This window comes from Gopherus evgoodei, chromosome 5 (genome assembly GCF_007399415.2).
Source record: "Gopherus evgoodei ecotype Sinaloan lineage chromosome 5, rGopEvg1_v1.p, whole genome shotgun sequence".
NCBI classification, from domain to species: domain Eukaryota; kingdom Metazoa; phylum Chordata; order Testudines; family Testudinidae; genus Gopherus; species Gopherus evgoodei.
In genome coordinates this window covers 129,811,640-129,834,643 of record NC_044326.1, presented here as the reverse complement: position 1 = coordinate 129,834,643, position 23,004 = coordinate 129,811,640, and the positions used below count along the sequence as shown (strand labels likewise).

The window sequence follows — 23,004 nt, the reverse complement described above, 5'->3', positions numbered from 1 at the left end:
ACACACCAAAATACAGACCAGAGGATTTAATTAAATTCTTCTTAAGCAGATTTGTATTAAAATAGTCCCAGTGAAATTTAGATTACAAAAATCCTTTTTTTCTAAGTCATGGAAGAAAATATTAGATTGTTTTTTCGAGAGAGATGCAGCTTGATTTCTGATGGCTCTTGGACTGACAAATAACTGTTAAAGCCATTAGAGTTACACCAGTGTCAAACTTGTGATCAGAATCAGGCCCACAGAGACGTATGCCTACAGCTTCTACGTTGTTCATCTGTAAAACTGTCACTGAATGCCTGGATTGGCTCACTGAGAGTCTCTTCTCGACAGAGGATGTGAACCTGGGACTGATTCGGTACGTGTTGCTGGAAGAGAAGATTCAGGAAACCATGGATAGCTTTCAGTTTCTAGTGAAAGACAGCAAGCCCAACATTGTCAGTGACAATGTCTTCCATATCCAGTGGTCCCTCATCAGTTTTAAATACCCCAGGTAAGCTATCCTATGGGTTACAGCACTCATCTGACATACAGGGCCTTATTCAGAGGTGAGATGGGTGGGGTGGAAGTTAAGTTACACATCAATAAGTAGTTGGTGTAACTAAGAAGCTGAGGTGGCTACAAGGAGGTAAAAGATAGATTCTTAGACTCACTTCGGATTTTGGCCCTCGGTTTTTATACAGCAGTGCTGGGAAGTGCCCTGGGCCAGGTATATGAGAATAATCCCATAGGGATAGATCATCATCATTTCTTAGTATATCTCAGTAGCACCCAACAGTCTCAGGCTCCATGGCTCCATTCTGCTACACATGAGTAAAGGTCAATCTCAAATGATGACTCAGTCCTACAATGAAGCCAAATAGAACCCAGGAGTTTCAGCTGAGAAATTACTATGAGTGTGTATGGAGAGAGCATAATAATACCCAGCTCTTACACCACGCTTTTCATCAGTAGATCTCAAAGTGCTTTACAAAGGAGGGCAGTGTCATTAGTCCCAGTTTACAGGTGGGGAAACTGAGGCACGGAGCTGCAGTGACTTGCCCAAGGTAACCAACAGGCCAGTGGAAGAACCAGGAAGGGATCTCCCAAGTCCCAGTCCAGTAATGTAATCACTAGTACACGCTGTCTATGCATGACAGTGCGGAGTATAGCGTTTATCTGCCTGAGTTTGGGATGGCTGCAGATCTGATGTGTTACCTTTGTGATGAGTGGGAGTAGCACCCACATATCTAAGATTAAAGTTTGCCTTCTTATGTTTGTCAGTCCCTTACTGTGTCTCCAGATCTCACCTCCTTGAAGGCATGAATTAGACTGGATTAGGGCTTGCTTAGTATCACTAAAAACATAAAGGCTCATAGTCTGTTCAATTCCGGTTCTTATACCACGCTCATCCCCTTAGTACCTGATCAGCTTCCAGTTGTGCACTAAGTGACATGCCTAACGTATCTCCCGTGTTTGCGTTGTGTACATTCCCAGCTACAATGTCAGTGAGAAGGCTGGCTCTGTCAGCGTAATGGTGAAGAGGATCGGTAACCTCAATCAATATGCCATTGTCCTGTGCCGCACGGAGCAAGGAACTGCCACCTCCAGCGTCAGTTCAAAGCCAGCACAGCAGGACTATGTAGAATATGCAGGCCAGGTGGGTTGAGAAATTCTATCTGGAAGAACTATATACCCCCAGAAATAGTCCTATGGAAACCCAACATAGTGAATCAGACGGCGTGTTATTTATTTGCTTGCACCTGATCTGTGTTCCCCTGAGGATGTCTGGACTCTGCTGTTTCATCCTTTTACCTTAGCTGTTATAGCCCTTCTTCACATATCTGAGACATGTGCGGGAGAAGAAGGAGGAAGTGGCAGAGTTCAACATCTCACCATAGAATAAGCCCATGGATTACACTGTGTAACATCTGAAGGATACTGCCCACGTTGGCGGAGTGCTAAATACTGATGAGGTCAGGCTGCATTACAACAAAATGCATTTTAATGCAGCCAAATGTAAGGTCCCTATTATGTAATGTATTTAATGCAGCCAAATGTAAGGACCTTTCTTCCTAGACGTAGGTCACACATATAGAAAGGGGGACTGTACCCTGGAAAGCAGCGACTGAAAAGGACTTTGGGGTCTGTGAAGGGGTCGTCTCATTGCTGGCGCCTCCTCATGGTCAGGCATGGTGTGACAACTCCTTCTTCATTGGGGTCTGCAGCCAGTGGCTGCCTTGCCTTTTCTTGTGAGATGGCCCTCCATCCAGGTCACTTCTGGGGTAGTCCATAAACAAAAACAAGGGGCATTAACACACACAAACGAAGTTAATGGGAGAGAGGGAGGAACACCTCTATCTCAGGGTGCATCAGGATCAGGCCCTCCCTTCCCTTAGGCAGGGACCTTCAGGCAGTTGTTGTCAGGGAAGCTCCTGCCTTCTCTTATTGATCCTCAGGAGCTGAGGGTCAAAGGTCTGTTCTTGTCCCTGCATGGCCCCAAATGAGCTGTTCCGCTCCAACCTGTACGTGCCTTTGCAGGTGTGGCGGAGTTGGGCTGGCTGAGCCCGGAGCAGCTCCTTAACTGCTTTTTGTCCAGTGTGGAGTATGTCTACCCACCACAGGGTCATAGTGAATAAACAACTCAGACATGAGCTCCAAGTGCAATGCTGTGGCAAAAAGGGCTAAAGCAATCCGTGTCTAGATTAACTGGGGAATAGTGAGTGGAGTTAGGGAAGCTGGTTTTGCCTCTGTATATCGCACTGGTGAGACCAGGACTGGTGTGCAGGAGGTCAGATTAGATGTACTAATAGTCCCTTCTCATCTTCAGATCTTTGACTCTAATGTTGAATGTCAAATTCCTTAATTTAAATTTGTTTTGAAAATGTCAGTTTTGAGTCCCCTCTGACATCAGTTTGTCATCAGTGGACTTGCTCCTGATTTTCAGGCCTAAGTTGGCTTTAGCTATTACTTACTAATTTAATAGAAATACATTTATGACTTCAAAAAGAATTCTGTGAAACCAGTTTTTTTAAATTCAAGTAATTCTCTGCAGTGTTGTCATTCTAAATAACTTCACCTTTCCGTTAGCACAAGAGCCAAAAACTGGAAGTGATCAGTCAGTTTTCATCATCTTAGCTTCATGGAAAACAACAACAACAAAAAAAACCTTAGTAAAATAAGTGGCAAAAACATGAAGAAGACTTTTAGATGACTTCAGTTTTAAGAATCTAAGATGTTTTTGAGCCTCTAGGTGAGAGGACATTCTTTTAAAGTATGAGTTCTATGTTGACAGAGTCCCTGTAAGGGAATATTCTGCAAGATCATGTCTAATATAGGCTTGCCTACATTCTGATCTCATTCATGCTGCTGTAAATCAGGAGTAACTCCATTAAAGTAAATGGAATTACTCAAGCATAAAACTAGTGTGAGGTCAGAATCAAGGGACCCGATTCTCCAGTGCCTTTTGCCTTGTGTAGTTGTTTACTTCTGTGCAAAACATTAGGAAGAGAGAGTGGTAGAGATTTGCATTCACTTTGTACATTTGCATTCACTATAGGTGACTGAACAAGGAGGAATTCAGTGAAGAACTGAGCTCAGGAGCTCCCAAGAGCTCTGATCCAAACCCCACTGATGTCACGGGGAGTCTTTCCTTTGACTAGAGGGCTTTGGATCGGGTCCCAGGAGAACAAAAGTAAAGCATAGCTCTGAAACATGCCAGGACAATTAAAGTTCTGTGATTATTAGCAAAGATTCAGGGCATCCGTGCTTTCCAGAGGGGAGCACGGAGGGTTTCTGCATTTGCAGCTGCAAGCCCACACGTAAACCCCTTGTTGTTCACTTCCTTACAGGTGCAGTTTGATGAGTGGGAGGACACCAAGGCCTGCACCATTGCTATCAATGATGATGACGTCTTTGAGAACACGGAGAGCTTCACCGTGGAGCTCAGCATGCCAGCCTATGCCCTGCTGGGGGAGATCACCCAGGCCAAAGTCATCATCAACGACACAGAGGATGAACCCACTCTGCAGTTTGACAGGAAGACTTACCATGTCAATGAGAGTGCTGGCTTTCTGTCTGCACCCATTGAAAGGAAAGGTTTGTGGTATTAGATATAATACTAACGATACTGCAGTTATATAGCACCACTCCGCACAGGAGCTAAAGCTGCTTTACCAACACTAACTAACCAAGATTTGAAATTCCATTGTGTGGTGCTAGGCCCATTTTATAGATGGGTAAACTGAAACATGCAGCGATTAAATGATAAGGTCCTACAATAAATCAGTGACAGAGCCAAGAAAGCAACTTGGAAGCCCTGATCCCCAAATTCCTGCTTTCACCATTGGTCAACACTAGAGCAAACACATCAGTTGTGAGCAATAACAGGATTTCTCTCTCTAGTGCAAAATCAGTGCCCTCTGTGTCACAGGAGATAACTTGCTGCTACATTCAGAGTCTTTAGTCCCATCTCTGACATTGCTTTTGATTACAGAATTTTAAAACATAGAAGTGTTCGGTTGGCGTTTTTATTGATGGAGATGTTGGTCCCAATCCTCTTTTCACAGGAGAAGAAGTACAACTAGGACTGTTTACATGAGGAAGGGCGGCAGGAATGGGCCTTTTGTGCTTGTCTGGCCTCAGTTTTATCTCATCTGGCTCCATTGCTCTTTGAAGTTAGCAGGCTTTCCAAGCTTTTAAGCGAGTTGATCTTCCCTTGTGGTGGGCAGATATCAAAGCTCAAAAAGAGAGGGAAAAACAGGGTTACTTCCTTTCTTTATATAAATGTAGCATTATCCACAGGGAAAAGGATATCTGAAAATAAAGGAAAGAGGGCAATGAGGATGGCCTGGTTTTCCTTTATAGAGTCAATAATTGAGTTTAGGCCTGCTGCCTTAGGGCCCAGTCCAGGTCCTACTGAAGACAGAGGGAACAGAAGCAAACCAGGATATCTGCTGGCTTCTTCCCTATGTTTCGGATGCTATACTTCCCATGGAATACACCTGCAGTGTTGCTGCATTAGTAGGAGACATGCCCTCTTTGATCTCTGATTTCAGTCGAGTAGCATCAAAAGGCAACAGTACAGGGGCTGGCGTTGAGTGTCCAGAGATTCAGCTGGTTAAAAATATCAAAATGTTCTTTTGAATTCATGCTAGGCCAAGTTCTGTATATGGTTAAGAGCAGAAGGAGTGTCCCTTTGAGAACATCCTTGCATAAATGTTTTCCCCTTATTGTAGAAATTACAACGGATTGTAATTTGGATTACAATGTTTGAATGTCTGAATTTATCCAGTTTGTCGGAAATTATTTTCCCAATAAGTTTAGGAAACTAAGTTTCCACACAAGCATTCCTGTAGCAGTTCAAAGGCTTCTTGGTGGTGATTATACACAATGTACAAACATAAGCATATATATCTATATTCTATACCCAACAGCAATACAGTTATAATTACTGGCCCAAATACTCTCAACAGGACTAGGCCTGGGAGGTACCTTCCCATCATGCTATTTTCCAGAGGGGTAAGGAAAGGCACTGACAAAGAACCCCTAGATACCTTGTTTTTTATATACTATGACAAACAAGTGATGTCATGGCTGTTTATTGGACCTTAACTAAAGCTAGATGAGGGAGTTTTAGAGCAGAAACCTGCCCTGGCTTCGTCAAGACAAGATTCCTGGTTGAGCCCCTTTCTTTTCAAGGTTTCCTCCTTATCACATGTTGCTGTATTTCTGTCTAACTACTAAACTATGCCTTTCTTTATAATAAACTAAACACACCAATTATTTCCTGCATCTGGTGCCCAATTCCCCATGTTTTCTTTATTTCTGTTACCTCAACCCACACCTTAAATGAGATAACACTGGCATGTTCAGGGAAACTACAAGTTTAACACAAACAATCCCTCCTTCTTACTATTTTTTTTTGGTCACATGCTTCAGGCCTATCACTTACGTTGAGATCCAAACTCAATTTAAACCCAGAGTTCATTCAGGTCTAATCCGGGCCTGTGTTCTTCCACAGCAAATGAAGCCTCATATAATTTTCTGACAATAACACTTCTGTCCCCGTGGATGTTACATTGTAGGGGATGCCAGCAGCATTGTATCTGCTCTTTGCTACACCATCTCCAAATCTGCTAAAGGCAGCAGCCTTTATGCACTGGAGTCTGGGTCCGACTTCAAGTCTAGGGGGATGTCGAATGAGAACCGTGTTATTCTGGGGCCCGGTGTCACCATGTCAACCTGTGACATCAAACTGATCGATGACAGCGAGTACGAGGAGGAGGAGGAGTTTGAAATTGCCCTGGCGGATGCCTCTAGTAACGCGCGCATAGGGAGCGTGGCTTCAGCCAAGGTGATGATCAGTGGCCCCAACGACGCCTCCACTGTGTTCCTGGGAAATGCAACTTTTACTGTCAATGAGGATGCAGGTAAGGGAAAGCAGGAATTCCGTTGGGTCTGGGCTTGTTGTCACTGTGAGATACTTGCCGTGGAAACACTACTTTACCAGTGGGGGTTAGTAAAGAACTAAACCCTCCAACCAGATGTGTGCTGTGGAGGAAATGGGCAGCAGCTAGGGCACTTCCTCATCCTGCCCACAAGTTAGAGCTGAGCTTTGGTTATTACTGTCTGCCAGGCATTATCCTTTCTGTAGAGCCACGGACAGAGTCACTGTGAAGGAAAAGGGCAAACCAGCGTGATGGCACCTATTGACATTTCAGATGTGTGTTTTTCTCGTGTCCTGCTAAGTTCTAATCATGGCTTTAATATGTGTAACTTTGCCTCCAGGCACCATTGACATTCCAGTGATCCGGCATGGTACTGACCTCTCAACCCCCACCTCGGTGTGGTGTGCCACTCGGACTTCAGATCCACCCTCGGCCAGTCCAGGAATTGACTATATCCCCAGCGCCAAGAAAGTAGAGTTCAGGCCAGGCAGAACTGAGGAGGTATTGGACTACACACCCAGTGACTAGATGCAGCGGATTTCTCTTATATAATCACTGTACTCACTGCTTTTGAAAGTTAAATTTACTGCAGTTGTTTAGTTTGGGAACATTAAGAATAGAAGAGAAACAAGTATTTTTTTATAGATACAATTGATCCCTCACCAGTACAGCTGCATCAAGAGTCATTTTAATCAAATAAAGAAACGTATAAATGGCAGAAGGCGTTCCCAGAAACCTTCCAAGCATCAGTCAGGAACAGCCTGATTTCCCATGTAAAATCCCCATTTCCAGACTGCAGGCTTTTACTGATGTTTCAGAGCTACCTGCCCCATCTGTCTGTTATATCCATCTACTCTCTGATTGTAAGCTCTTTAGGACAGGAGCCATCTTTTTATTATGTGTGCATAGCACCTACCACAGTGGGGCCCCAATACAAACACGTAACATTAATTTTATAAAGCCCAGTGATACTCAGGGCCTATTGGCCAAGTCAAGTTGTTGATTTTGTCCAGTTATGCCACTGAGTCTATGGAATCCCCAGTTGTTCAGCCCATTACTAATCTTCCTCCATTTGTGAGCGGTCACAATTGTAATGCTTAGAGAAGGTGAACCTCTCTGTCTGTTTTATAGTGACCAAAAATGTGCCAGGCACTTCACAGGACATATAGAAAGACAATGGCCCTGCCCCCAAAAAGCTTACAAGGGGATATCTTAAAAGGCACAAATGGCATTTAAGCACCATACTCCCATTGCCTTTCAGTGGGAATTAGGTGCCTAACATTCACTTGTGCCTTTGAAAATCTCCTGTGCACCTTAAAATTCGAGACATGAGGGTGACAACTACAAGAGTAAGGTGGAGCTGGGATGAGGAAAGGAGAGGGTTAAGGCACAGTTACTGTCCGCTCGTATTGCTGAGGGCTGGTCTACACTGGGGGTGGGGAGAAAGTCGATGTAAGATACGCAACTTCAGCTACGGAAATAGTGTAGCTGAAGTCGACGTATCTTATTCGACTTACCTTCCGTCCTCACGGCGCAGGATCGACGGTTGCAGCTCCCCTGTCGACTCCGCCACCACCGCTTGCTCCGGTGGAGTTCCGGAGTCAACAGGAGCGTGATAAATGGATCGCTACCCACCGATCCACTGGGTAGTCTGGACATACCCTGAGTTACCTGCTAGGTTTGTATTGAAGCCCCAGTAGTTGAAGGAGGATAACAGGTTTTATCACCTGGTTCTTTTACTTTTCCTCTAGTACTGCACCTTGACAATCCTGGATGATGCCCAGTACCCAGTGATTGAAGGGCTGGAAACGTTTGTTGTATACCTAAGCTCACCTCATGGGGCTGAACTGACCAAACCTTTCCAAGCTATAGTGGCCATTAATGACACCTTCCAAGATGGTAAGCTACACAGTGAATCTATATCGAATCCATTCTAGCTCCTTCCTTTACATATTTCCCTTGTGTACTAAGAGAAATTGGAAAACACCCAGGATGCGTTTGATGACATCACACAACACATTCCATGTCACCTGTCCTTCATAGTTTCTCTCCCTAGTTTCTTTGTCCTCAAGAAATTAAGGTCTGTGGAAGTGCAAAATAAAATTCCTATTTTCTCCTCCCATTTGGGGCCAGACTTTGTCACCCTTGCTCACAGTGAGTAATGTCTTCCTCGTATGGTCCCATTGAAACCAGTTGTGCTTCATGAGAAGTCAGGCACTATTCAGCGTGGGTATGGGCATGAGAATTTGGCCCTTTTTTTAGCAGATGGATTGACGCATACATGTATTCATTTCAACTCTCAGTATTTTTCCTCCCTCCTGTATTTTAAACATGATCCTGACCTCTGTGATTTTCTCCCTGGGAGGTATCTGCTTGCTAAAGAAATGCATCAGTCACATAACCCCAGAAAAACTGCTCTGTAATAACCTGTAATTGTCTCTGCTCCTCAACGGTCTGCTGAGACTTGCCCTCTTGGCTTCCAGCTTCTTCTATCCCTAGTCACAGAAGATGTCATGATTGCAATAATGCCCTAAGAACAATAACCTATCTAAGTATTACCCATTCTTCATATGTATCCCCAGCATACAGTATGCATACCGCTCAGATACATATGCCTTAGAGCATGGCTAGTTCTCCAGTACGTGCAGAACAGGTGATTACCTCAGGCAACAAAATATTAGGGAAAGCAAAATGTTCAGTAACTTTTTCTGTTGGTGACTCAGGGTTGATAGGATGAGACTCTCCAGTTCCTAATGAGAGCCATGATCAGCTGCTTGGTTAAAGTCAAGAATACTCTTTGTGAGCACAGTTGACTATCTAATCAGACATCTCACTGCATGACTGTCAGCCCCACATGGTGGTACTTCAATACATGGCATGCCTGCTATTTAACTTTTATCACAGTACAGGTGTGGATGTTGTTGTGCCCCCTGCAGTACCCAACATGCAGTTTGGCAAGGACTTGTACGCCATGAAGGAGAAGGAGGGTGTCCTGCACATTCCCATCATCCGCACCGGAGACCTGAGCTATGAGTCCTCTGTCAGGTGCTACACCCGCAGCCAGACAGCAGAAGTCATGGAGGACTTCGAGGAGAGGAGAAATGCAGAGGAGTCTCGCATCACTTTTTTGAAAGGAGAGAAGGCGAGTTAAACCTAACTGGATGGGGGAAGGACCAAGAACAATCAGCAGAGTAGGTTTTGAAAAGCTGGATGTTCTCCTGGGCACTCTGTTGTTCAGAGGCTTTACCAGATGCCCTTTCTCAGAAGTAATACTTCAACTGCTTTGGATTAGCTATTGTTACTCTTCTGGAATTAAAAGATGAGTCCATGGAGAATCTGCATTTAACAATAAATATTAGTTAACACATAAAAAGCAAGTGTTGGGTATCAATAATACTTAGCATTACAGCTAGTGCTTTTTGATTAGATAGTCTTGGAGTACACACGAGGACCAGCTGTAGTGAATAAGAAGTGCCATTTTTCCACAGCCACTTTTCATCATATAGCTGCACTTTGATGTCCACGTAGAGTTTCTAAGGCTTCTTTCATCATTTAATACACTGTGGTGTTAAATGCTAGGTAGTGAGGAAACACTAATCTTCCATTAAATTCAGAGGAATTATTTGAGTTAGTTGCTAGTCTTTAACTGATGATGCACTTGGCTGTAGGTGAAGAACTGCACTGTCTATATCAATGATGACTCTGCATTTGAACCAGAGGAGCAATTCCGGATCTATCTCGGCAGTCCCCTTGGAAACCACTGGAGTGGAGCTAGAATCGGAAAGAATGACATGGCCACCATTACTGTCTCTAATGATGAAGATGGTAAGAGAGAATGGGCTACATTAGGAACTAGACGGAGCAGGTACAATTCCCGGGCAGTTAGTGGAATTTACACTGGGTCTGAATGTTAGTCATTATATGTAAACTGCCTCGAATTGAACGATTGATTTGTTGATCAGTGCTCCATTACACTGTATTAACTCACATTTAAAGTTGATTCTGAATCTCATGTTAGCAGTATGCTGTGGCACACAAATAAAAGACCACTAATGCTAGACAAAACATGGAATTAGCGTATTTGGAAAGGTCAGGTAAGCCAGCCTACCTGGCTGCTGGAAGGGCAACCTGAAGGAATGAGTGCCAAGCTTATTGTATGGCTCCTGGCTGCAGCAGTGTGTCAGAGAGCCATGTCTAGACTGTGTGTCAGGAGTGCCTCTCAGACTTCACTCTGATGTGTGGAGTAGTGCTGATGGGTTTTAAAAGGAGCTATGTAAGTTCAGCCTGGGCTGCTGGAAACCGTACTGTGATGCAAATTATTTTGAGGCTACTATAGTTGCTGCAAATATGTGTTTCTGTTCTTCATACCATTTCTCTAGCACCCACTATTGAGTTTGAAGAGACTGCATACCAAGTACGGGAGCCTCCAGGCCCTGAGGGCATTGCTATTCTAAACATCAAGGTGCTCAGAAGAGGGGACCAGAACAGGACCTCGAAGGTCCGCTGCAGCACCCGTGATGGCTCAGCCCAGTCCGGAGTCGATTACGATCCAAAGAGTCGAGTCCTCAAGTTTAGCCCTGGTAAAGGATACTTGGAATTGAATTACGGGGTGGAGGGATTACTCAGTGACATTTAACACAGGCCAGAACAAATTAAAATTAAAGGAAAATGTGCAAGTAATTTATACAACAATACTCTGTGTGTGAGATTTTCAAAACATTTGGCATTGGCCCAACTCTGCTCCCATTGAAGTCATTGTATGTGTCTTGTTTTTCGTGGGTGTATGATTTCACATATAAGCAAAAACATGAGCCACACCAACCCTTCTAATGTATTTACTCTTTGGGGTTTGTTCTAGACACACACACTGCAGTCATATTTGAGGCAGCATTTATAATACGAACCACCTGTGTAATCCTTTCAATAATCTTTCACAGGGTGGGTTATATTTACTTTTCCCAAGTCAGTCATAAGCCTCAGAGTAATCTTTTAGTACGTTGGAGAGACCACAAAAAGCAGTAAAATGACGTTTTGACAGAGCACACACCTGGAGATGTCAGGGTTCTCTCCACTTCCCACTGCAGAGAAAAATAAAAATTGAAAAACAGTGGAGGTGGGGAATTGACACTGGAGCATAGCATCACTTTTCTGCGGGTGCCCAACCACATCCCCCCTCACGCCCTTCTGCATACAATGGACAGTGTTTTGCTGACAGCAATGTTCATGCAGCCAGCCAAAATGTGAGTGAGCAGGGAGTGATGAGTGTAAGGAGACAGAAAGATGGCCTAACCTGGGTGCTCAAAGCGATGACCTGCCTTTGAACAGATTGGAAGGCCATCCCCAACCACAGCACCTTTCACGTTTGGTACCATGGAGTCAGCAAATCCCATATTTCATCCAATATTTCACAGTACCCTTGCTGGATGATGAGGGTTTTTTGTAATACAGACGCCCCTCGGGTTTTGCAAACGCGATTTACACAAATCCTCAGTGATGGAAAAAGTTCTGTAAGCTAGAAATAGATTTATTTATTTGTTTGTTTGTTTATTTGGCATAATGATTGGATATACATTTCCGACTTACGCAAAGTTCGAGTAACGCAAGGCATTCCGGAATGGAACGCTTGCGTGAGTTGGAGAGCATCTGTAAACTGTAAATGTTCTGCGTAAAGTTTTAGCCAGGCAGTTGCCATTAAAGTCAGTAGGAATCCCCTGGCTACAACCCTGCCTTCTGCTATGGCCACAATCCTGCTATCTGAAAATGTAACCCTTCTTCCTGCTATGGTGATGAAGTCTGAGAGTGAGAGTGATTGTAAGAGAGAGAATATTGCCAGTTGATAGCTAACAATACAGACTGATCAAAGAGCCTGTGTATGTAGGAGTTCTGCAGAAACCCCTCAAGATCCTACAAGATAACTCAAACCATGCCCCAACAGCAGTAGCTTTGCATATTAGAGCCGAAGAGTTAAAACAGAGACACTAGTAACAGGGATGGGATATATTTTGGATCATAGATTTTTATTACAGTCAGCTAATATAAGACAAGCACTATTAATCCTCATATAGCATCTGCTTGTAAGTCTGCCAGGTGATCAGTCGGACCAGTCGTTTTAGCTAGAGTTTTATTTATGAAATGGACTCCTGGCTGGAACAGTGCTAAATCATTAGAGTTCAGATAAAACCTGTCATGTGTATTTTATCATAATGTTTCAATGATCCTGACCTGAGGCAGCTATGCAGTGTTTTATGGGAGCTGTTAGGGTAATGTCAGATGATATATCAGGTTCTCTGTCTCTCTCGTGTTCGTTCATGTAGGGGTGGACCACATCATATTTAAGGTGGAGATCATGTCTAACGAAGACCGGGAGTGGCATGAGTCCTTTTCTGTGGTGCTGGGTCCAGATGATCCAGTGGAAGCTATTCTTGGGGATATCACCACTGCAGTAGTCACTATTCTGGATCAGGAAGCAGCAGGGAGCCTTATTTTACCAGCACCTCCCATTGTAAGTAGCAAAACGTGAATGATGTAAGTTAGTGGCATGGGAGAATCTGTAGAAAAGCAGAGCATGCAACAAAGCACACTGGGCTTGCCTGCACTAGAATGTGCAGGCCTGTTAAGCCAAGGCCTTTTAAAAAGCTAGCGTGGAGGCTCCCAAATGCTTGATCCGGGCTACAGACATTTGTGGCTAGGCTGACCCCCTATTCATGTGACCAGTTAACTTAAGGTTAAAACTCTAGTGTAGACATAGCCTCTGTAGTCACAGCATTCCTCTTCGGATCAGCAGAGGCTCAGGGTAGATTGATCCTGGTATTCCAGGTGGTGTGGGAGGCAGGCAAGGCAGTGAATAGGTGAACAGGCTGCATAATGGTTCTTCACCCACTTCACAGAGGCATGGGCCTGTGCTTTCCTGCCATTTGAACTGTGGCATGACTGAAGAGACTCAGGTGCTTATATTAAGGTGAGAGGGGCTGTAGATTGCCACGGCAAAAATGGCAGATAATAAGGAAGTAGCATGGGAAAGTCCCACTTAACTAAGCTATTATCATAAGGTAGGAACCTTTCTAGTGGTCAAATCGCATATAGATGTCTGAGTCTGCTACCACCTCCAAGCTAACGGAGCTTGTCCTTTTGCCTAAGTTGTAGAGGCTTATGCTTTTACATTCAGAATTCCTAGGTTTATTTCCCTCAAACAGGGAAATTGTTACATTGGCATTGCGCTTAGTTTGGGCAAAGGACGGTATATGCGTTGACATGTTCCTTGTATGCTTCAGCATCCAAAGTAATATCAAATATAATTATGTTGGTAGCATCCCACTCACCTTTTCCTGCCGAGAGCCTAACTGATCCCTGAGCTGGAATGCAAACAGCTGGGCAGATGTAGGACTTGGGTTGTTTCTCTTCTGAGGGACACGGTTGCAATTCAGGAATTGGATGAATGTGTTCCATAATGTAGGATTTAGTATTTTAATAGCATAGGATGCTCCAACATGCTGGTAGCGCTGAGCATTCCTGCTGAGTCCACACACCTCTCTCCTTCCCTGTCATCCTCAGTGGGATTTATGAAGTAAAATAAACACAGTGCACCAATAACAAGGTTTCGAAATTGAGGGAACAAGCAGCCCAGCCCCTTGCTTCCTGTCTCTTTCCCTCAGTCCCAGGTGAAATCTGTTGTGTTGCATTGCTGCAGGTGGTCACCTTGGCAGACTATGACCATGTGGAGGAAGTAACCAAAGAGGGTGTAAAGAAATCACCTTCTCCAGGCTACCCACTGATCTGTGTAACACCTTGTGATCCTCACTTCCCCAAGTACTTAGTCATGAAGGAGCGCTGCGATGAGGCCGGGATCAACCAGTCTTCAATTCAGTTCAGCTGGGAGGTGGCAACCCCCACTGATGGGAATGGGGCCAGATCACCCTTTGAAACAATTACGGACAATACGCCGTACACTAGTGTCAACCACATGGTACGTGACAGTACAGTAGCGCAAGAAGGTGTGGGTTGCGCATAACAGTACATGGTGAGTGTTGTGGGGCTCAAAGCGCATCCTTGAAGCATTTGCCATTTTGAGATTCTAGGTCAGTGGAATATCAGTTCTTGAAGAACAATTAACTAAGTAAAGTAATGTGCGTATATTTTACACCCACCCAGCCACCCACAAAGCCCCCAGCTTCATTAAGAGAACATTATTAAGTTTGCAAAGTCCAGCACACAGAAGTTAAGATGTGCCAGAAATAAGGTTGCCTGTGCAACCTTAATTCAGCCCCCTGGTGCATATGCATGATGATGCAGTCTTTAATGCCCTGATCGATAGGACGCCTGCCTCATTCGGTGCACAGGATGGATGGTGCTCACTGAATGAAAACCTATTCAATATTTTGTTTTATTCTGGTTGTTTAACAGGTGGCCCTAAGCATTATTTGCGGCACAGTATTCAAACCCTTCTCTCAAGACAATTATTAATTTCCTTCCAGGCATTTCCATGGTGCTTCTCACAAGAGCATGAGAGTACTTCACAAACATGAATGCATCTATTATCTGTGAAGCGAGGGGGATGGCATTGTCCCCGTTTTACAGAAGGGGTACTGAGGTAGAGAGAGACCAAGGTCAGACGTTTCCACTAATTTTGCATGCCCAACTGAGAGCCCTAGGACCTGACTTTGAGAGTACTCAGCAGTACGTTGTAAGCCCTCGGGGACAGGGACCATCTCTTTGTTCTGTGGTTGTAGAACACCTAGGGTAGTGGGGTCCCGGTCTATGGTTGGGAGCCTCAGGCAGGACAGTAATATAAATAAATAGATAATAACCAGAGAACACATCGTCTGTTCAAACACAGCTCCCACTGACTTCGTTGCAGCTGTACGTGCTCAGCACTTCTGCAACTCAGCCCTTGCTTATTGGGGCAGGCCTGGCTTTGTCTTCTACACACATGCAAACCTCTTTCCTCATTCCTTCCAGGTGCTGGACAGCATTTACTTCAGCCGGCGGTTCCATGTGCGCTGTGTGGCAAAAGCCGTAGACAAGGCCGGGCATGTGGGGACCCCGCTGAGAAGCAACATAGTTACCATAGGGACTGACAGTGCCATTTGTCATACTCCTGTGGTAGCTGGAACGGCCCGAGGATTCCAAGCTCAGTCATTCATTGCCACTCTGAAGTATCTGGATGTCAAACACAAGGAACATCCCAACAGGTATAAGCCTGGAAAGGCGCAATAACCTGACCCTGATTGTGGTCTTCCAGGGCTTTAACAGTTTAATTCATTTTTTTACATACACAACAAACAGAACAGAAAAAGATGGATGTGTGTAAGAAATGAGGTCTCTTTTGTACATCGTGAACTGGATCTCCCCCACAAACGCTCCTCATATTTAATACTGAAGGGCTGCAGTGAGCATTCATACGATTTCCTCTGAAGTCATGCCTTACTCCTTGAGTTAGAAACACTGCAGTCAGGGGTCTATTTCGAGGAATACTGTGCTACTCAACATCAGCGAAGAAATTCAGCCCTAAATAAATATAACACTAATGAACTCAAACTTGTTCTGTGAGCTGTTGACAAGGCCTTAGCTATGTGCTGTGTAAACTGCTATAATACGCACCCCTTCTGTGAACAGTTTTTGCATAAACAGCTGTTTCTGTTTATTTATTCTGTCCCAGAATCCATATTTCAGTGCAAATCCCCCACCAGGATGGAATGCTGCCTCTCATCTCCACTATGCCTCTGCACAACCTGCACTTCCTCTTATCCGAGTCTATCTACAGACACCAGCATGTCTGCTCAAACCTCGTCACCATCAGGGATCTGCAGGGCATCTCAGGTAATCTTTAAAGCAAGCGATTGCTTTGTAAATTAAAAAGGAAACATACAGAGTGTAAGCTCTTTAAGGCAAGGACCTAGCATGCTGTTGGCACTATATAATGTTAAAGTGATATCAATATTCAGCAGAGTTCCGATATTTGAGGGAGATAAATGGGAAGGAATGGAGTTAGCAGGTCATTTCCCCTTTCCCATATATGTTCTTTGGCAGGTCTTTATCAAGGTACATAGTGAGCCCCTGTGCCTCATTCTGCTGTGTGGCACAGAAAACAGCATCAGCAAACAAATCATGTGGAAGGGCCACCATGAGCCAAGGAAAACATCCAAAATTTGTCTTTAAAAATTAGTTTAAGCTACTTTGGGACTGCAAACACTCTAATGCACATGTCATAGTTGTATGTTTATTGCCTGGTGTCACTACAGGGCAGAGTTAAGGTGGTTTGGATGCCCTAACTGTGCGTTTTCATACCTTAATATATTTGGATATTTTATAAGTTTAACCTTAGCCCTGAGTTTCCTGGCTTTGTAATATTTTGTTTCTGGAATAAATGCAACATCCCTGTTACATTTTTACCTTTTTGTTATTTACACGGACTCAGCCTTAACTCCAGTTTGAAGTAGCGAAAAGTGCCTCTAAGCAGTACTGTAATAAAAATCATCATCTCAGTATATATATCCGATACCTTATGTCAGTACCTGGGCCAGAGTTCCTTCATTCGCAGAGATACATCTCCTTTTGTTTCCTAATTCCAGAAACAGGATTCCTGGATGAAGTGACCTATGACAGCATTGTTCTGGGTCCTGGATACGACCGTCCATACCAGTTTGATCCCACCGTGAGAGAACCAAAGACAATCCAACTCTACAAACACCTCAATCTGAAGAGCTGCATTTGGACCTTTGATGCTTACTATGACATGACAGAATTAATCGATGTCTGTGGGGGATCTGTAACTGCTGACTTCCAGGTGAGGGTTCATTTCCATAAGACTTGGGCCCAATCCAGACCTCTTTACTCAGGCAGAAGTCCTGTAGCAGTAAATATTCATTGGGCGTGCCTTCCATCCCACAGAATCAGTACACATTTGATTTTCCCCTGGCTGTTATTTAAGGTAGAATAGTAGGGTGACCAGATAGCAAGTGTGAAAAATCGGGATGGGGGTGGGGGGTAATAGGAGCCTATATAAGAAGAAGCTCCAAATATCGAGACTGTCCCTATAAAATCAGGACATCTGGTCATCCTATAGAATAGCAGCAAAGAGTCCTGTGGCACCTTATAGACTAACAGACGTATTGGAGCATGAGCTTTCGTGGGTGAATACCCACTTCATCGGATGAATGAATAGTAAGTACATCATGAAATGTACTTGGCTTTTTTATTTTGATAAGCATGGTGTCGTTTTAATTATATTATTCCATGGTATGCTAGGGAATATACTGTAAATGCTGTAAGTGCAATAATGTATTGGTAATATGAAAATTCATGACTGTCTCTGCTATTAATTGTTTTGGACTAGATTCTCAGCTGGTGTAAATCAGCATTGCATTCAGTGGATATATGCTGATTTACACCTGCTGAGAATGTTGCCCTCTGTGAATAGTGGAGTGAGCTTACAGGAATTGTTGGAGGTTTCTCAAATGTGCAGATTAGCACAATGAGGCTCAGCAATAATCTATTATAAAATAATGGTTTATGTGTATGAGCATCACTGCCCTCTACTGTTTGCAGTATGTATAACCAATATGTTCTAGTATCAGAGGGGTAGCCGTGTTAGTCTGGATCTGTAAAAGCAGCAAAGAATCCTGTGGCACCTTATAGACTAACAGACGTTTTGGAGCATGAGCTATATATACCTGCCCCTGGAAATTTCCACCACATGCATCTGAAGAAGTGGGTATTCACCCACGAAAGCTCATGCTCCAAAACGTCTGTTAGTCTATAAGGTGCCACAGGATTCTTTGCTGCTTTTACAATATGTTCTAATAACCCAGACTGGATCGTGCGTTTAACTGTTCCTTCTGCTGACTGAGCAAGCAGAGCTGCTCTTTTAATGCGCTGAATGGAGACTTGCGTTTTTAGAGCTGAAATCACAGAACCTTGTGCACAGTTAGCTAATGTGTGTGGTTCGCTCATGTGCGCAGTTAGCGTATGGGGTGGAGCTCAGGTATTATAACAGATACACATACCCATAAATTTATAACGCACACAGAGCTAGGGTACATGCATATAAAGATAAAGGCATGTTCGCAGACTCAGCTTTGACTAACACTCGTGTTTTCGGTGGGTGAGGAACAGCTTTGTATTTACACAATGTTCTTTCAGCAGAATCGGGGGAGGGAGGTATTTTTCATTTCTCAAATGCTAATCAGGAAAAGACTGTCTTTATTCACATTGGCAAACTCAGTCATCATTTTAGTGACAGTTACTTTTATTCCAGTAGTTTTTGAAAACCAGCAACGTCGGTGATGATCCACTGAGTTGTTATCTTTATACGTGCCCATTTCATATATTAAAATCCAGTTATCGGGAGGTCTTGAATGGTTCGTAAGCTTTCAGCTGACCCTCTGCACATCACCTGATTTGCCTGCTTTAGACAATTCCAGTGAGATTTTAACAGCAATAAGAGCTAACCTAACTCTGTTCCCATTAAGTCATGGAGCAATTACCATTGATTTCAGGGAGAGCAGAGAGAGGCCAACATTGAGAATTTATCAAAATCCTGGCTTTAATAATTAGAAATGCTACTATTTTTTATCATGCAAATCAAGAAAACTAGTTGTCTGTTAAACTCGAGTCAAACTTTTTTAATCTGTAAGTATTTTCTTACTGCCTGAAAATCTTAAACTAAAATCCTAGACCAATGACAGTATCTGCTTTTTCAAAACATCTGCTGCAATCAATGCTTTAAGCTCTTGAAAAAGAGCTTTCATCAGCTGCACCTGTGTACATTTGCCTCTGTACTATGAATTGGTAAACAAAGAAAAATACCTATTTAACCCTACACCAGAATGGCAGAGTGTGCAAGAAGATGTATTGCGAGGAGAGAAAAAATGGCTTTGTGTAAAGATACAATGTAGGAAATGGGCATGTGTAAAGATAGGTATAATATGATAGCTTTATACCTTGCCCATTTCATATACAAAAATCCAGTTACCAGGGTGTCTTGTATGGTTTGTAGGCACACTATAATTATCTGTGCTCCAAGAGGGAGGACTAGACAAGCTTCCCTCCTCCCAACCATACTTGTTCATTAATCAGCAATAATCATATAAATGCAGGACTGGAAGGGACTTCAGAAGGTCATCTAGTCCAGTCCCCTGCACTGAAGCAAGATAAAGTGTTATCTAGACAAGCTTTTCTCAAACTAGTGTCCGCGGACCCCTAGGGGTCCCCGGTCCCCACTGATCAACTTTCTTCCTCCCTCCCTCAACTCCTCCCCCTCCCTCCCAGTGCCTCCTGCACGCTAAAAGTCTGATGTTACAGCGAGGCGAAGGCAGACTTCCTACCTGCCCTGGCTCCGTGCTGCTCCCAGAAGCAGCCAGCAGGTCCCTGAGGCCCGGGAGGGGGGGCAGGAGGCCTCCGTGCACTGCCCCCACCCCGAGCACTGATGCCGCAGCTCCCATGGGTGGAGGGAGAGGCTTGGGGGTCCCTGAAAAATTTTAAATCAAAATGAGGGTCCTCATATTGCTAACGTTTGAGAACCGCTGATCTTAGATCATCCCTGACAGGTGTTTGTCCAACCTGTTCTTAAAAGCCTCTAATGACAGAGATGCCATAGCACCCCTAGATAATTTGTTCCAGTGCTTAACCACCCTTACACATCCTCTTTATAACAACCTTTTATGTATCTGAAGACTGTTTTCATGTTGCCGATCAGTCCTCTTTTCCAGACTAAACACAATTTTTTCAGTCTTTCCTTATAAGGTTATATTTTTTAGCCCTTTAATCATTTTTGTTGCTCTTCTCTGGACTTTCTCCAACTTGTCCACATCTTTCCTGAAATGTGGTGCCCAGAACTGGACATAATACGCCAGTTGAGGCCTTACGAGTGCTAAGTAGAGTAGAAGAATTACTTCTTGTGTCTCGCTTACAAGATCCTGCTAATGCATCCCAGAATGATGTTTGCTATTTTTGCAGCAGTATTACATTGTTGACTCATATTTAGTTTGCGATCCACTATATCCTCCAGATCCTTTTCTGCAATACTCCTGCCTAGGCAGTCATTTTCCATTTTGTATTTCTGCAGTTGATTATTCCTAATGTATGACCCTTGGGGTGGGGTGGGGGAAGCAAGACCTCACAATGCCTTAGAAATACTGCATCCTTCCCTTTGTACATCCTACATGTACATGTACATCCATGATTCTCCTTGTGGAAAGAGGTAGCTTGGCATCCACATGATACAAGATCCGGACCCATGGGAGAAGAATTCTATGAATGGTGCTCTGACTTTTTGCTATTTCTGTGGCAGAATCTGAACTGCTCTGAGTGTTACTAGTTACATTAAATCTACAAAGCATTGTTATGAACTGGTGCTAGTATCTTTCACCCCCCAAAAACCCCATAACCATCTTTCTGTTTGATTGACAGGTGCGAGATTCTGCCCAGTCCTTCCTAACCGTCCATGTCCCTCTCTATGTGTCCTACATTTATGTGACCGCACCAAGAGGCTGGGCTTCTCTCGAACATCACACGGAGATGGAATTTTCCTTCTTCTACGACACTGTTCTCTGGAGAACAGGTAGACTGGCACATTTTTCCTCTTTTCTCAACTGTTACTGCAGTCTTCACTTTGGGCACAACTTGTTGAAGCACATGGGAGTTCTGTCTGAGTTAGGACAAATGGGATCAGACCCTTAAATTGTAAATATTTAGCAAGGAGCGTCGTCCTTCACCTTCTAAGCTCTGTCCATTAACAAATGAAACTGCCTTCACTGAGTGGTAGAAATTGTAGCTGGAGAAGACCTGTTGGGTCATCTAGCCCTTTCACTGTCCTGGCAAGATTGTTCACTGGGATATACTTTTTATTGCATTCTGCAGCTCTTTTTGAAATTATTCAAATGTTGGTGCTTCCTACCCAGTCTTATAGAACTCACCATTTGGAATTTTTCCCCAATAGTTGGTCCAAACTGACTTTTGTTCAGTTACTGTGAGGTGTAAATTCTGCACAGTCTCTCTCCTTTTTTGATGATTTTACCAAAGAACCAACACCTGCACCTGTCTGTGGTCAGCTTGTGTGTGAGCCCATCCTTTTCTATTTAGTCAAGCTGTCCATATTCCTTTTAATTTTTCTCCACTTTGCCCCCTCCTTGAACCCTGGGCTTGTGGTGAGTAGTGCAAGAATTCTGTTTTGCTAAACATATTGAGGTTTCAGAAGCTGTTTTCATTCTGTGCCAGAACAAAACCAAAGGCTTTCTAAAAAAAAATGTTTAAAACCCATGAGCGTACATGCTACTGCAGAATAGCCAGTGCTCTGAATTAAGCTGAGCAGGGACTTGTATCTGCATCTCCCACATCCCAGGTGAGTGCTCTAACCACAGGACTACAGGCTATTCTGGGATGTGTCTCTCTCATTTTGACCAGAAAGTCCATCCTGATGTGTTTAGACAAATAGGAATTTTGGCAATGAGAAATGTTTCATCCAAAATTCCCTCTAATTTTTTACATCCATGTGCAGAATGAATTTTGTTATATGCACCAATATGGAGGTGATGTGTGGCAGAGGTGGGGCCAAGGGGGTTCGGAGTGTGGGAGGGGGCTCAGGGCTGGGGCAGAGGGTTCGGGTGCAGGGGAGGGTGAGGGCTCTGGCTAGGGATGCGGGCTCTGGGGTGGAGTGGGGGATGAGGGGTTTGGGCTGCGGGAGCAGGCTCAGGGTTGGGGCACAGGGTGTGCAGGCTCTGGGGTGGGGCCGGGGATGAGGAGTTTGGACTGCAGGCTACCCTAAACTGCAGCAGGGAGAGAGGACTCCCTCTCTCGTGGCGGCAGTCCAGGGCTGGAGGAGAGGCGCCCCTCCCCAGCTGTGGCAGCTCTGGGGCTGGGGCCGGGGCAGAGGTGCCACTCCCAGTCGGTGTGACTCTTGATAGCCTGCTGCGTGGCCACATAGCTTAGAAGTAACTTAGGTTTCGTCAATAAATTCCTGACCAGCTGAAGCTGAGACCCCAACCCCACAGCCCTCCCAGGAGTAGTCTCGCTACTCACATTGAGTAAGAGCTGCAAGGACTGGGCCCTAGGTGTGTATTGTCAGACTCTCTACCTCTGGAATTCATGCTGGTGGTGTGAATTCATTCATTGCAAGAGATGTTCTAGACAATCCACTTGCTGTTACATTCACTTTCTCCTCAATATGCTCATGCAGGGATTCAGACAGACAGCGTTCTCTCCGCCAGGCTGCAGATAATACGGATCTACATCCGAGAGGATGGCCGGCTGGTTATTGAATTCAAGACCCATGCCAAATTCAGAGGTAAGAGTGTCAGCTTTGATTTAGAACATCATACAAATATTGATTGGTCCTGAGGACAGTGATGATAAAGTTCTAGGATTGTTGTATATGGCTGAGGGCAATGTTCACGTTCAAAGAATTTATTTATTTTTATCCAAAGGCCAATTTGCTTTTCTGCTGTTACCCTCTTAGCTGGTTGCTGTTTGTTTGATTCATTCCCTATGTTTATTGGCACCATAATTCACCTGTATTGGGAAGGACTTGTGGTATTCTGTCTGGCTTACTCCTTTTCCACTTGTTCCTGCCCAGGGCAGGCCAGCT

The 23,004-nt window shown here is 44.2% G+C and overlaps 1 protein-coding gene across 5 annotated transcripts in view; it reads left to right on the top strand.

Annotated features, from left to right (window-relative positions):
* The window catches only part of FRAS1 (Fraser extracellular matrix complex subunit 1), a 328,015-nt gene that overhangs the window by 288,614 nt on the left and 16,397 nt on the right, over positions 1-23,004 (top strand). For 4 of the 5 annotated variants that reach the window (XM_030565123.1, XM_030565122.1, XM_030565124.1 and 1 more), the window contains 16 exons: positions 331-490; positions 1,474-1,636; positions 3,828-4,074; positions 6,063-6,407; positions 6,766-6,926; positions 8,177-8,324; positions 9,362-9,567; positions 10,094-10,250; positions 10,805-11,005; positions 12,740-12,927; positions 14,113-14,388; positions 15,381-15,613; positions 16,081-16,241; positions 16,994-17,208; positions 20,832-20,982; positions 22,597-22,704. In XM_030565123.1, the coding sequence (XP_030420983.1) occupies positions 331-490; positions 1,474-1,636; positions 3,828-4,074; positions 6,063-6,407; positions 6,766-6,926; positions 8,177-8,324; positions 9,362-9,567; positions 10,094-10,250; positions 10,805-11,005; positions 12,740-12,927; positions 14,113-14,388; positions 15,381-15,613; positions 16,081-16,241; positions 16,994-17,208; positions 20,832-20,982; positions 22,597-22,704 (3,120 nt within the window). The other variant, XM_030565125.1, reaches the window with a different exon arrangement.